The 15,640-nt window shown below is 46.6% G+C and overlaps 1 protein-coding gene across 1 annotated transcript in view; it reads left to right on the forward strand.

Moving 5' to 3' along the window:
• LOC109867724 (transcription factor Maf) overlaps positions 1-15,640 on the forward strand; it is a 91,440-nt gene that overhangs the window by 14,003 nt on the left and 61,797 nt on the right. The window contains exon 2 of the mRNA XM_031802168.1: positions 532-606. Coding sequence (XP_031658028.1) covers positions 532-586 — 55 coding nt within the window. The 3' untranslated portion in view covers positions 587-606. The remainder of the gene's footprint in view (positions 1-531; positions 607-15,640) is intronic.

The raw sequence follows: 15,640 nt of genomic DNA on the forward strand, positions 1-15,640 counted from the left end.
TCTCTCTCCCTCTCTCTCTCTCTCTCCTCTCCTCTCTCTCTCTCTCTCTCCTCTCTCCCTCTCTCCCTCTCTCTCTCTCTCCCTCTTCTCTCTCTCTCTCTCTCTCTCTCTTCTCTCTCTCTCTCTCTCTCTTCTCTTCTCTCTCTCTCTCTCCTTCCTCCCTCTCTCTCTCTCTCTCTCTCTCCCTCTCCTCTCTCTCTCTCTCCCTCTCTCTCTCCTCTCTCTCCCTCTCCCTCTCTCCTCTCTCTCTCTCTCTCTCTCCCTTCTCTCTCTCTCTCTCTCTCTCTCATCTCTCTCCCTCTCTCTCTCTCTCTCCCCTTTCTCTCACTCTCTCCCTTTCTCTCTCTCTCTCTCCCTCTCTCTCTCTCTCTCTCTCTCTCTCTCTCTCTCTCTCCCTCTCTCTCTCTCTCTCTCCCTCTCTCTCTCTCTCTCTCTCTCCCTTTCATAGAAGTTAAGTGCATGTTTTAGTGAAACAATGTTCTGCCCTTTTTACTGTGTTTTAATCCTTCCATTTATTATCACTATCCTCAGGACGTCGAGAAAAGTTCCTCCATCTGTGATAGTGACCCCTGAACCCTGCACATGACCCTTGACCTGGAGTCTAAGGTAACGTCAGCCATCTCATTCCTTTCCTCTTCAGTTCACTGCTCACCATAGTTTTTTATAGTTTTTTTATTGTTGCTATTTGTAATACTTGTTATGTTCAATTGTACAATTATACTGAAGGATATACACTGAGTGTACAAAACATTATGAATTTGACACAACTGTGGGAAGCATTGGAGTCAACATGGGCCAGCATGACTAAGGTAACCTGCCTAAATGACTACCGACCCATGGCACTTACGTCTGTAGCCATGAAGTGCTTTGAAAGGCTGGTCATGGCTCACATCAACAGCATTATCCCAGAAACCCTATACCACCTCCAATTTGCATACTCACCCCAACAGATCCACAGATGAACAACTAAACACCTCCCTCTGCAACTGGATCCTGGACTTCCTGATGTGCAGCCCCCAGGTGATAAGGGTAGGGAACAACACATCCGAGACGCTGATCCTCAACACAGGGGCCCTCAGGGGTGCGTGCTCAGTCCCCTCCTGTACTCCCTGTTCACTCATGACTGCATGGCCAGGCACGACTCCAACACCATCATCAAGTTTGCCTATGACACAATGGTGGTAGTAGGCCTGATCAACGACCAAGATGAGACAGCCTATAGGGAGGAAGTCAGAGACCTGGCAGTGTGGTGCCAGAACAACAACCTCTCCCTCAACGTGATCAAGACAAAGGAGATGATTGTGGACTACAGGAGAAGGAGGACCGTGCACGCCCCCATTCTCATCGACAGGGCTGTAGTGAAACAGGTTGAGAGCTTCAAGTTCCTTGGTGTCCACATCACCAACGGTCCAAACACACCAAGACAGTCGTGAGGAGGGCATGACAAAGCCTATTTCACCCCAGGAGACTGAAAAGATTTGGCATGGGTCCTCAGATCCTCAAAAGGTTCTACAGCTGCACCATCGAGAGCATCCTGACGGGTAGCATCACTGCCTAGTATGGCAACTGCTCGGCCTCCAACCGCAAGGCATCACAGAGGGTAGTGCCAATGGCCCAGTACATCACTGGGGCCAAGCTTCCTGCCATCCAGGACCTCTATACCAGGCGGTGTCAGAGTAAGGCCCTAAAAATGGTCAAAGAATCCAACCACCCTAGTCATAGACTGTTCTCTCTGTTACCGCACGGCAAGCGGGTACCGGAGCACCAAGTCTAGGTCCAAAAGGCTTCTTAACAGCTTCTACCCCCAAGCCATACGACTTCTGAACAGCTAATCAAAGGGCTACCCAGACCCCTCTTTTATACTGCTGCTACTCACTGTTTATAATCTATGCATAGCCACTTTAACTTCACATATTACCTCAAATACCTCGACTAACCGATGCCCCCGCACATTGAGTCTGTACCGGTACCCACTGTATATAGCCTCGCTATTCTTATTTTATTGCTGCTGTTTAATCATTTTTTACCTTTTATTTTCTATTTCTTACTTAATTAACACTTCTTTTAGTTTTTTTCTTAGAACTTATTAAAGCATTGTTGGTTAAGGGCTTGTAAGTAAGCATTTCACTGTAAGGTCTACCTGTTGAATTCGGCGCATGTGACAAATAACATATGATTGGATTTGATCCGTGTGGAATGCTTTTGGCACCTTGTAGTCTATGCCCCGACGAATTGAGGCTGTTCTGAGGGCAAAGGAGGTTCAACTCAATATTAGGAAGGTGTTCCTAATGTTTTGTACACTTAGTTTTGTACACTCATTGACCATAAAGATCGTTGAAAAAATATTTACCAAATAATTGCCCGTTTCTCTTGTAAAATGGTGTCACTATTTTGCAAAATTATTTTGCACATTTTAGTAGGGGTTACATTTGCTGATTTATTTGGAGAAATTGTTCACAATCTTCAGAGTGATAGAAACACACATCCTCACCTCAGAACCTTTTCTGTGTTGATTTGTTTCAATTTTAGCTGATTTTACCACAGTATGTAACCCTCTGAATGTGTCTCTATACAGTGAGCTAGTCCAGGCTGGCCTCTGTTTTCTGTACCTCTGGTGAAGCTGTGTGTTGACAGTCTGTGTGTTCTGGTTTTGCTGGAAGCCAGGGCTAGCTGTATGGGAGAGTGGGGTAAGTTGAGCTAATGGGGGTAAGTTGAGCCACCCTTCTTTCTAGGAAACCATACACAAAATTAATAATTTGACTAAATATTTAGGAAGAGGTCTTCATTTCATGGAGTCTGTGAAGGATGAAAACACATGGAAAAAGTGGTAAGCAGGTTAGGTAAAAAAAAAGTAGATAATTTAAAAATGTTTCTATACATCAGTTGGGGTCTCTATAAGCTTCAATATGAGGTCCTAAACCTGACATGAAAGTGCATCCTTGTAGCTGTCTGGGCTGATATAGTCCAAATGTTTGCCTTGGGGTAAGTTGAGCCTATGGCAAGTCGAGCAAATGAAAGTGTTTTCTGCCAAGGTGTAATGCATGTCATTATTGCTGGGATTTGAGGTAACAACAGGGCCTATGTTAAAAGTATTTTTAGGGTGTGTTAGGTGTTAAAATATGTTTAAAATGATTAAAAGACAAAAAAGTGATTGTGATTGTGTTGAATTGTGTTTGGGAAATAAAGATAGACATGGTTTTAAAAGTTAGTGGTAATATTTCATTCAGTAAAGACATTTGTAGGCAGCTTAACTTACTCTGTCCCGCAGCTCAACTTACCCCATATCTGGGGTTGTGCTAAGTCACCACTTGTTTTGGAGAAGCTATGTTTTGAAATTTTTTACATAAAATCTGCTTATTTCCAGGGATACACAATATCCTGAAATATATGTAGATCGCTCAACTTACCCCACTCTCCCCTACAGGTGCCATACAGCTAGGCTAAGTTCAGGAGGACATCTTTCTTGTTGGGACGTCTTTCACCCTCTATATATTGTGATTCACTAAAACACAAATCTCCTAATAAAACCCTCAGATCTCAATTTGCAGATATATACAGTGACTGTACATTAGCTATTCTTTGAGGATTGCTACTGCATGTTTTTGACAGGCTTTTGTCTCTGTGGCTTGTGTCTGTGACAGGATGCAGTTCTCTGTCTGGTGTCTTACAGTACTGGCTGGAAAGTGACATGCCCTCTCTCGCACCCTAGTGCTCATAGGATAGGGTCACGACCTTTCATCTCTCAGCTGACCCTCGAACCTGCGTCTCAGTCTCCTGTCTCCACGGATCACATTGACAGATAGATGGACGGGTGGGAGTATGGGAAGAGTGAGGGATCGAGGGACAGACAGAGGGAGAGAGGCAGGGATGGAGGAACCTCACTGTCATGGCAGACAAGCAGGCATTGAAGGATGAAATGTGGAAGGAGCAATGGAGGGTAAGAGGGAGGACTAAGGGAAGTAAATAATTAGGGATGAAGGGATCTGGCAGTGGGTGCAGCCAGACAGACAGGTAGTCAAGCAGGCAGGCAGATAGGGAGAGCGGAGGCAGAAAGTGACCTTACTATTGTTCCAGTAGGATCGAAGAGCTTACTTAAAGGCCTGGTCAATGTGAAGTATCACCCTCACATAGCACTGAGTCTGAGATAGCACCCTCACATAGCACTGAGTCTGAGATAGCACCCTCACATAGCACTGAGTCTGAGATAGCACCCTCACAGCCTGACAACTCGTCACCACTGTAAAACCATGTCCTCATACACACCATCAGTGTCACAGTTGCTCTGTGTGTGTTAAGTGTACACTAAGGAATTGTGTGGCAGTGACAGGGTTAACATACATTTGTGAAATATTACAAAGCAGTGAGTGTGTGTGTGTGTGTGTGTGTGTGTGTGTGTGTGTGTGTGTGTGTGTGTGTGTGTGTGTGTGTGTGTGTGTGTGTGTGGGAGTGTGTGTGAGAGTGTGTGTGTGTGCGTGTGTGTGTGTGTGTGTGTGTGTGCGTGTGTGTGTGTGTGTGTGTGTGCGCGCGTGTGTGGCTGTGACATTAGGACACCTGCATACTTCAGCATTTTTTGCCTGTCAGGAATTCTGAGGTCACTGGTTGGGGGAAAGGGGAGGTGGGAATGGAGGAAGGAGAGAGGAGAGAGAGGGAGAGGAAGGAGAAAGGGCGATCTTTAGAAGCAGGCTTAAGCTATAGAGCATATTACTCGTCAGGTGTGTGTGTGTGTGTGTGTGTGTGTGTGTGTGTGTGTGTGTGTGTGTGTGTGTGTGTGTGTGTGTGTGTGTGTGTGTGTGTGTGTGTGTGTGTGTGTGAGTGTGTGTATCTGTGTATCTGTGTGTGTGTGTGTGTGCGTGTGTTGTTAATGTGTGTGTGTGTGTGTGTGTGTGTGTGTGTGGTGCTTCCCAAGCTGCCAGCAGGCAGGTCAGGTTATTAGAGGACACAGACACAGCAAAGTGTGTGTAAGTGAGGAGGGACTGTGTGTATATACAGTATGTATTTTTCTTCATTATTGCAGTATTTGTCTTTGTCTCCTTGGACAGTAAGATCCATGCATATACATTATACATAATATCTCAGAGCAATGCCATAAGCCAAGCTTTTTAACATCGCCCCTCTTCTCCTTTCAAATGATGTTAATGTGCAATGCTGTGTCTCTCTCCTCCCATGTTTCTAATCGTTTGAGTACGGAGCCCAAATATAGTTGTTTTATTCAGATGTATCTTAATTAGTCTTCGGTACAGTGCGTGCAGCGTACATGAGTGTTGCGTGAGGTGTGTGTTGAAGAGGAGGGGGGAGTCACCTCAGAGACACTGTCGTCTTCAGGTAGTGAATGTGTGTTCACAGCTTGATTAAGCAAGATGCAGTGATTAGTTGTGAGTTAGTGCATTGTATTTCCCCTGAACTATCATAGTTTTTAGCCTTAGGGTCTTCCTTTAGCCTACAGTGTACCCTCATCCTCCTCCCTCTCTCCTCTTTTCTTCTGTTTGTACTCTCCTCAAACACACACACTGACACACGTCTCCTCCTCCTTCCTCTCTTCTCCTCCCTCGCCTCTCTTCCCTGCAGTGTCTCCCCAGCTCTAGCAAGTTAGCTTTGCACCTTGGCATATAGTGCATCCATATCATTGTGTGTTTATGTGTGTGTGTGTGTGTGTGTGTCACCTATCTCTCTTCATAGAAATTTATTTTTTAGTCTCTGTGCATCCATATCCAAGCTGCAGCCGTCCAGCCCCTCTTTCTGAAACTGTTTATTCCCCTCTCCAGCACAGGGCACACACACACGCACACACACATGAACATAGGCACACACACACACACAATCACACACACGCACATCCTTCTCCTGTTTGTTATCTTGATAAATAACCAGGCTGCAGGGAAACTGCTGAATTCTATCTTTCTCCCTCTATTTCCTGACATCCATTTTAAGCTCTGCAAGGGAACTAACTAACAAACAGAGATAAATAACGAAAGGCTCGTGCTGAACACACTCTGCTGTTCCCATACACACACACACACACGCATGCATGCACGCACATACACACACGTTCCTCCTCCATGAATCTGCCCTCATCACCTTTGTGTATGACACACACATAATGGCTCTGATAATCAGATGCATGTCCCGTTAGTGCAGTGTGCACTTGGCTGTGTTTTCTGATATGATCACATACTATATATCGCTTGGTTGCTTTTTATATTGACCCATCTCTCTCTCTCTCTCACGCACACACCCTCTGTGTGGTATATAAACAGAAGTCTTCCTATCCGATACGACACCTCATGTATTATTTTAACAATGTATAGTGTGGTGCATGAAAAGGTCACTCCCTGAGAACTAACTCCATGTAAATGTAACAAGATGTATGGACTACACACTGCAGACTCTTGTCACAGTTTGTGTTTTACAGTGTGGGATAAAGAGGGACTCATATACCCACTAGAGTTGGTGCATCATGACTGTGTGTTGAGGATACAGTAGTACTTTGGCAGTAAGGTTTATACAGTGTTTGAATGAAATGAGTAAGTGTTGTGTGTTTATCACATGTACTATAAATCACTCATTCATGGGTGGTTAATTAAGAGAAAATATGAAATTAATATAGTAATTTCATTGTACATTCATTTAATGTTCTCGCTTGTGTTCTTGATAACTGAATTATAGAGAGAAAGAGACAGAGAATTCCACATATCAATTAGGATCTGGCTACAAATACTTTAATCAGTTATAGAACACATTGCCCTTTATGGTTGTGAGGTCTGAGGTCCACTTACCAATCAAGAATTCACAAAATGGGACAAATACCAAATTGAGAGTCCACATGCAGATCTCTGTGTACAATGTAAAACACCAAATAATGCATGCAGAACAGAATTGGGCCGATACCCACTAATGATCCAAATCCAGAAAAGAGAGGGTCAATTCTATAACCACCTAAAAGGAAGTGATTCCCAAACATTCCATAAAAAAGCCATCACCCCTACAGAGAGATGAACCTGGAGAAGACTAAGCAAGCTGTTCCTGGGGCTCTGTTTACAAACACAAACAGACCCCACAAAGCCCCAGGACAGCAACACAATTAGACCCAACCAAATCATGAGAAAACAAAAAAGGGAACTCCTTGACACATTGGAAAGAATTAACAAAAAAACAGAGCAAACTAGAATGCCATTTGGCCCTAGACAGAGAGTACACAGTGGCAGAATACCTGACCACTGTGACTGACCCAAACTTAAAGAAAGCTTTGACTGTGTACAGACTCAGTGAGCATAGCCTTGCTATTGAGAAAGGCCGCCGTAGGCAGACCTGGCTCTCAAGAGAAGACAGGGTATGTGCACACTGCCCACACAATTAGCTGGAAACTGACCTCCACTTCCTAACCTCCTGCCAGATGTATGTGTCATGGCTGGCTGAAGGGCTGGACCAAGGTGCAGCATGGTAAGCATACATTTGAACTTTATTTAAAAATGCCGCTGACAAAACGAAGAACCAAAAAAACAACCCTGAAGCTTTGGGCTATGTGCCCTGAACAACTACAAAGTTAACTTCCCACAAAACAGGTGGGGGAAAAGGGTACCTAAGTATGGTTCTCAATCAGAGACAACGATAGACAGCTGTCCCTGATTGAGAACCATACCAGGCCAAGACATAGAAATACAAAACATGAAAAAAGGACATAGAATGCCCACCCTAGTCACACTCTGACCTAACCAAAATAGAGAATAAAGAGACTCTCTATGGCCAGGGCGTGACAGTATGGCCATATTAGAGACACATATTTCCCTCAGATTTCATAGACCCACAAAGAATTCAAAAAACAAATCCAATTTTGATAAACTCCCATATCTATTGGGTGAAATACCACAGTGTGCCATCACAGTAGCAAAATGTGTGACCCGTTGGCACAAGAAAATGGTGAAGAACAAACACCATTTGTAAATACAACCCATGTTTATGTTTATTTATTTTTCCTTTTGTACTTTAACTATATGCACATCGTTACTACACTGTATATAGACATAATATGACATTTGTAATGTCTTTATTCATTTGGAACTTGTGTGAGTGTAATGTTTACTGCTCATTTTTGTTTATTGCACATTTGTTTATTATCTATTTCACTTGCTTTGGCAATGTAAACATAAGTTTCCCATGTCAATAAAGTCTCTCAAATTGAAATTTTAATTGAATTGAGAGAGAGAGAGAGAGAGAGAGAGAGAGAGAGAGAGAGAGAGAGAGAGAGAGAGAGAGAGAGAGAGAGAGAGAGAGAGAGAGAGAGATGTATCTGGGTGGATAGTTAGAGTGAGCCAGCCGCAGAGACTATATATCAGTTGTGCGGTCTACATCAACTTACTCCCTATTTCTCTCTCTCTCTCTCTCTCTCTCTCTCTCTCTGCTAGATTGACTTATCACTGACGCTTCTCCCTCTCCCCTCCTCAGCACATGCTAGCTAGAAAGATTCCTTCCTGTACACAGTAGAGAAGACCTACAGACTGAATAATGGCTCTTAACTGTTGGCTCTCTTTTCTTCTGCTAGCATGCAATATTTTACAGCTATTGTACATTACTGTAAACAAAGCCACTGTGTCTTTCTAAATAGCCTCTGGAATTTGTACTATTCTCACTTGTCCCTGATTTATTTTGGTAAAAGTGATTGCATTTGTAGACTGTGAGTACATTTACATGCACACTAATATTTTGATATTAAACTGATTATGGCAGTAGGCCAAGTAAATCAAATCAAATCAAATTGTATTTGTCACATGCGCCGAATACAACCTTACCGTGAAATGCTTACTTTACAAGCCCTTAACCAACAATGCAGTTAAAGGAATAGAGTTTAAAAAATATTTACTAAATAAACTAACGTTTAAAAAATCTAATCAATCAAACAAAAGTAACACAAGAAATGTACGACAGTAACGAGTTTATATAAAGGGGGTGCCTGTACCATGTCAATGTGCAGGGGTTCAGGTTAGTTGAGATAATTTGTAAAGTGACTATGCATAGATAATAGACAGTGAGTAGCAGCAGTGTGAAAACAAAAGGGGGGAGGCCTTTGGTCCTAGACTTGATGCTCCGGTACCACTGCTGTGTGGTAGCAGAGAGAACAGTCTATGACTTGGGTGACTGGAGTCTTTGACAATTTTTAGGGCCTTCCTCTGACACCGCCTAGTCTATAGGTTTTGGATATCAGGAAGCTTGGCCCCGGTGATGTACCTGGCCTTACGCATTACCCTCTGTAGCGTCTTACGGTCAGATGCCGAGCAGTTGCCATACCAGGCGTTGATGCAACTGGTCAGGATGCTCTCAATGGTGCAGCTGTAGAACTTTTTGAGGATCTGGGGACCCATGCCAAATCTTTTCAGTCTCCTGAGGGGGACAAGGTGTTGTCGTGCCCTCACCACAACTGTTTTGGTGTTTGGACTATGATAGTTTTTTGGTGATGTGTACACCAAGGAACTTGAAACACTCAACCCACTCCACTTCAGTCCTGTCATTGTTAAGTTGTTCATTTGGGCCTGTTCAGCCCTCCTTTTCGTATAGTTCATGATCAGCTCCTTTGTCTTGCTCACATTGAGTGAGAGGTTGTTGTCCTGGCACCACACTGCCAGGTCTCTGACCTCCTCCCTATAGGCTGTCTCATCGTTGTCGGTGATCAGGCCTACCACTGTTGTGTCGTCAGCAAACTTAATGATGGTGTTGGAGTCGTACTTGGCCACGCAGTCGTAGGTGAACAGGGAATACAGGAGGGGACTGAGCACGCACTCCTGAGAGACCCCAGTATTGAGGATCAGCATGGCAGATGTGTTGTTGCCTACCCTTACCACCTGGGGGCGGCCTGTCAGGAAGTCCAGGATCCAGTTGCAGAGGGAGTTGTTTAGTACCAGGCTCCTTATCTTAGTGATTAGCTTTGTGGGCACTATGGTGTTGAACACTGAGCTGTAGTCAATGATCAGCATTCTCACATAGGTGTTCCTTTTGTCCAGTTGGGAAAGGGCAGTGCGATTGAGATTGCGTCATCTGTGGATCTGTTGGGGCGGTATGCGAATTGGAGTGGGTCTAGGGTTTCTGGCATGATGGTGTTGATATGAGCCATGACCAACCTTTCAAAACACTTCATGGCTACAGACGTGAGTGCTACGGTCGGTAGTCATTTAGGAAGTTTACCTTTGATTTCTTGGGCACAGGGACTATGGTGGTCTATTTGAAACATGTATGTATTCCAGACTCGGCCAGGGAGAGTTTGAAAATGTCAGTGAAGACACTTGCCAGTTTGTCCACGCATGCTTTGAGTACACATGCTGGTAATCCGTCTGGCCCAGGGGCTTTGTGAATGTTGACCTGTTTAAAGGTCTTGCTCACATCGGCTACGGAGAGCATGATCACACAGTCGTCCGGAACAGCTGGTGCTCACATGCACGCTTCAGTGTTGCTTTCCTGGAAGCGAGCATAAAAGGTTATTTATGGCAGCGCTGACCTTTAGCTCGATGCGGATGCTGCCGGTAATCCATGGCTTCTGGTTGGGAAATGCACGTACGGTCACTGTGGGGACAAAGTCGTTGATGCACTTATTGATAAAGTCGATGACTGATGACTGTATACTCCTCAATGCCATTGGATGAATCCCGGAACATATTCCAGTCTGTGCTAGCAAAACAGTCCTGTAGCGTAGCATCCACGTCATCTGACCACTTCTGTATTAAGCGAGTCACTTGTACTTGTACTGATTTAGTTTTTGCTTGTAAGCAGGAATCAGGAGGATAGAATTATGGTCAGATTTTCCAAATGGAGGCTTAGAGGGAGCTTTGTATGCGTCTCTGTGTGTGGAGTAAAGGTGGTCTAGAGTTTATTTTCCTCTGGTTGCACGTGACATTCTGGTAGAAATGAGGTAAAATGGATTTAAGTTTGCCTGCATTAAAGTCCCCGGCCACTAGGAGCGCCTCTAGGAGCGAGCAATACCTCGATACTTCTTTAATATTAGACACCGCAGACCAGCAGTTATTGGCAAATAGACACACACCCCCGACCCTCGTCTTACCAGACGTAGCTGCTCTGTCCTGCCGAAACACGGAGAAGTTAGCCAGCTCTATATTATTCGTGTCATCATTCAGCCAAGTCTCGGTGGAACATAAGATATTACAGTTTTTAATGTCCCGTTGGTAGGATAGTCTTGATCGTAGATCATACAGTTTGTTTTCCAATGATTGCACGTTGGCCAGGTATGCAATAGTTAAACCTTGCTCTTTTTATCATAATTGGCATAAGGTCACATTTGAAGTAAGCTTACACCAGTTAAAATACCAGATTTTCTGAGCAATCTTTTGAATTATTAGGACATGTAAACAGCTTAATCAGAGGTCCAGCTTGTGTATTTGATCTGCGCAAGTGCCAGCACCAGCCGAACAAGCCTCCCTCTTTAGCGCGAGTGAAGTGAATGTATGCATCTTAGAAATAGTTTTCAAATACAAAATGCATATGTCCCAACTCAGAATCAAATAGGCTTCACAAAAATATAATGGCGATGTGGTAGAATGTTTCTTTTGCTTGGCAATTTTCTACATTTTCTACATTCTACTGATTTCAGATGTGTCCATGTAAATTATTAGGAAAGCATATAAATGTTTAAATCAAACTATTATATTAATCTGGCTATTCACAATAATTGTATTATTGTGTGCATGTACAGTAACCGTACTCAGTGAATTGATGTAATAAAGCTACTGTTCATTGCTGGCTGGCTAAACCAAGGCTGACCACTGCATTGCCTGTATCAGTTCCCTCAGACCTGGTGTAATCAGCAGGGCCAAGCAGGCAGGTTATATACAGAGAATCAGCCTGGCCATTGGTTTTTAAATGAGGGCTAAAACTTTCATGACAGGAAATAGGACAGGTTCTGGTGATGGAGAGGAGGGGAGGGGAGGAGATAAGAGAGGAATGTAAAGGAGGGGAAGGAAAGAGAGGTGGGGGGAGAGAAGAGGGAACACACACTCCTAATAGACCACAGCAAATCCTTTAATGCATGCTCCGATTGAGCACATACACACACACCCTCACACAGTGTTTAACAGGCAGGTATTCCATGGAGAAGAGAGGGTTTTAATGATTGGGGAAGTGATTCCCAGCAGCTCTGCACTCTGGTTTCCCAGTCCTCCCCTCTGTCGATGTCTCTGATAATGATGTCAATGAGAACGGATGCAGGGAGGGATGGATGGAGGGAGGGTAGGAGGAGATGATTAGAAACATACTGCTAATCGGTAGGCAACAGAGGAATCTCTACATCAGAGAGAGAGAGAGAGAGAGAGAGAGAGAGAGAGAGATTCTGCGTGTGTTGTAAAGCACTAAAACGCTGAGTACTGGGTTTACTACTTTAACTGCTCCTGTTGTCACAGACACTTAGGGGTTAACTATCCCTTTCCCTGTCTGCTTCGCTCTCTGTTCTGTTAGTGAACATTTTAGAAGTGTGCTCAAATCTTACATAAACAGGGCACTGTGCCCATCTCACTTTTCCTCCCCCTCCCCCTCTCTCTCTCCTTTCTCCCCTTCTCCCTTCCACTTTCCCTGCTCCTGTGCTTGCTCTACTGCTCTGGGTCAAGGTTGACACATACAGCACAAAGAGAGAACAGACATGAGGGAGGTGGAGCGAGTGAGAGAGAGGTGTGAGGGCACTCACTTTTGGCACACTGTGTGAACATACTGTATGTACAGCAGGGTTCCCCAAATGGCGGCCCGCATGCCGAATTTGGAAGTTTTCAGATAAAACCATTTTGTATTATTATTTTTTAATTGTTGAACATTCAAGACTGTAAAAACACCAGTAAATCAACTACAAGTGATTTAAATTTTGGAAATCTGTTACAAAGTATTCACACGCATAACAGAGAGATATATGTGATTGTATACCATTTTATTCATTCAGGTAACACATTCTCATTTACAGCTATGACCTGGTTAATAGTTACAGGTGAGAGGAGGAAGGATGAACGAGCCAATTGTAAGCTGGGGATGATTAAGTGGCCATGATGGTATGGGGGCCAAATTGGACATTTTGCCAGGACACCAGGGTTAACAACCCTACTCTTACAATAAGTGACCACAGAGAGTCAGGAAACCCGTTTAACATCGCATCCGAAATACAGCACCCTATACAGGGCAATGTCCCAATCACTGTTCTGGGGCATTGGGATCTTTTTTAATCGACCAGATGAAAGAGTGCCTCCAACACCACTTCCAGCAGCATCTGGTCTCCCATCCAGGGACTGACTAGGACCGACCCTGCTTAGCTTCAGAGGCAAGCCAGCAGTGGGATGCAGGGTGGTCTCCCATCCAGGGACTGACTAGGACCGACCCTGCTTAGCTTCAGAGGCAAGCCAGCAGTGGGATGCAGGGTGGTCTCCCATTCAGGGACTGACTAGGACCGACCCTGCTATGTTTCAGAGGCAAGCCAGCAGTGGGATGCAGGGTGGTCTCCCATCCAGGGACTGACTAGGACCGACCCTGCTTAGCTTCAGAGGCAAGCCAGCAGTGGGATGCAGGGTGGTCTCCCATCCAGGGACTGACTAGGACCGACCCTGCTTAGCTTCAGAGGCAAGCCAGCAGTGGGATGCAGGGTGGTCTCCCATCCAGGGACTGACTAGGACCGACCCTGCTTAGCCTCAGAGGCAAGCCAGCAGTGGGATGCAGGGTGGTCTCCCATCCAGGGACTGACTAGGACCGACCCTGCTTAGCTTCAGAGGCAAGCCAGCAGTGGGATGCAGGGTGGTCTCCCATCCAGGGACTGACTAGGACCGACCCTGCTTAGCTTCAGAGGCAAGCCAGCAGTGGGATGCAGGGTGGTCTCCCATCCAGGGACTGACTAGGACCGACCCTGCTTAGCTTCAGAGGCAAGCCAGCAGTGGGATGCAGGGTGGTCTCCCATCCAGGGACTGACTAGGACCGACCCTGCTTAGCTTCAGAGGCAAGCCAGCAGTGGGATGCAGGGTGGTCTCCCATCCAGGGACTGACTAGGACCGACCCTGCTTAGCTTCAGAGGCAAGCCAGCAGTGGGATGCAGGGTGGTCTCCCATCCAGGGACTGACTAGGACCGACCCTGCTTAGCTTCAGAGGCAAGCCAGCAGTGGGATGCAGGGTGGTCTCCCATCCAGGGACTGACTAGGACCGACCCTGCTTAGCTTCAGAGGCAAGCCAGCAGTGGGATGCAGGGTGGTCTCCCATCCAGGGACTGACTAGGACCGACCCTGCTTAGCTTCAGAGGCAAGCCAGCAGTGGGATGCAGGGTGGTCTCCCATCCAGGGACTGACTAGGACCGACCCTGCTTAGCTTCAGAGGCAAGCCAGCAGTGGGATGCAGGGTGGTCTCCCATCCAGGGACTGACTAGGACCGACCCTGCTTAGCTTCAGAGGCAAGCCAGCAGTGGGATGCAGGGTGGTCTCCCATCCAGGGACTGACTAGGACCGACCCTGCTTAGCTTCAGAGGCAAGCCAGCAGTGGGATGCAGGGTGGTCTCCCATCCAGGGACTGACTAGGACCGACCCTGCTTAGCTTCAGAGGCAAGCCAGCAGTGGGATGCAGGGTGGTCTCCCATCCAGGGACTGACTAGGACCGACCCTGCTTAGCTTCAGAGGCAAGCCAGCAGTGGGATGCAGGGTGGTCTCCCATCCAGGGACTGACTAGGACCGACCCTGCTTAGCTTCAGAGGCAAGCCAGCAGTGGGATGCAGGGTGGTCTCCCATCCAGGGACTGACTAGGACCGACCCTGCTTAGCTTCAGAGGCAAGCCAGCAGTGGGATGCAGGGTAGTCTCCCATCCAGGGACTGACTAGGACCGACTCTGCTTAGCTTCAGAGGCAAGCCAGCAGTGGGATGCAGGGTGGTCTCCCATCCAGGGACTGACTAGGACCGACCCTGCTTAGCTTCAGAGGCAAGCCAGCAGTGGGATGCAGGGTGGTCTCCCATCCAGGGACTGACTAGGACCGACCCTGCTTAGCCTCAGCAGTGGGATGCAGGGTGGTCTCCCATCCAGGGACTGACTAGGACCGACCCTGCTTAGCCTCAGCAGTGGGATGCAGGGTGGTCTCCCATCCAGGGACTGACTAGGACCGACCCTGCTTAGCTTCAGAGGCAAGCCAGCAGTGGGATGCAGGGTGGTCTCCCATCCAGGGACTGACTAGGACCGACCCTGCTTAGCTTCGATGGCAAGCCAGCAGTGGGATGCAGGGTGGTCTCCCATCCAGGGACTGACTAGGACCGACCCTGCTTAGCTTCAGAGGCAAGCCAGCAGTGGGATGCAGGGTGGTCTCCCATCCAGGGACTGACTAGGACCGACCCTGCTTAGCTTCAGAGGCAAGCCAGCAGTGGGATGCAGGGTGGTCTCCCATCCAGGGACTGACTAGGACCGACCCTGCTTAGCTTCAGAGGCAAGCCAGCAGTGGGATGCAGGGTGGTCTCCCATCCAGGGACTGACTAGGACCGACCCTGCTTAGCTTCAGAGGCAAGCCAGCAGTGGGATGCAGGGTGGTCTCCCATCCAGGGACTGACTAGGACCGACCCTGCTTAGCTTCAGAGGCAAGCCAGCAGTGGGATGCAGGGTGGTCTCCCATCCAGGGACTGACTAGGACCGACCCTGCTTAGCCTCAGCAGTG

This window comes from Oncorhynchus kisutch, linkage group LG22 (genome assembly GCF_002021735.2).
Source record: "Oncorhynchus kisutch isolate 150728-3 linkage group LG22, Okis_V2, whole genome shotgun sequence".
NCBI lineage: Eukaryota > Metazoa > Chordata > Actinopteri > Salmoniformes > Salmonidae > Oncorhynchus > Oncorhynchus kisutch.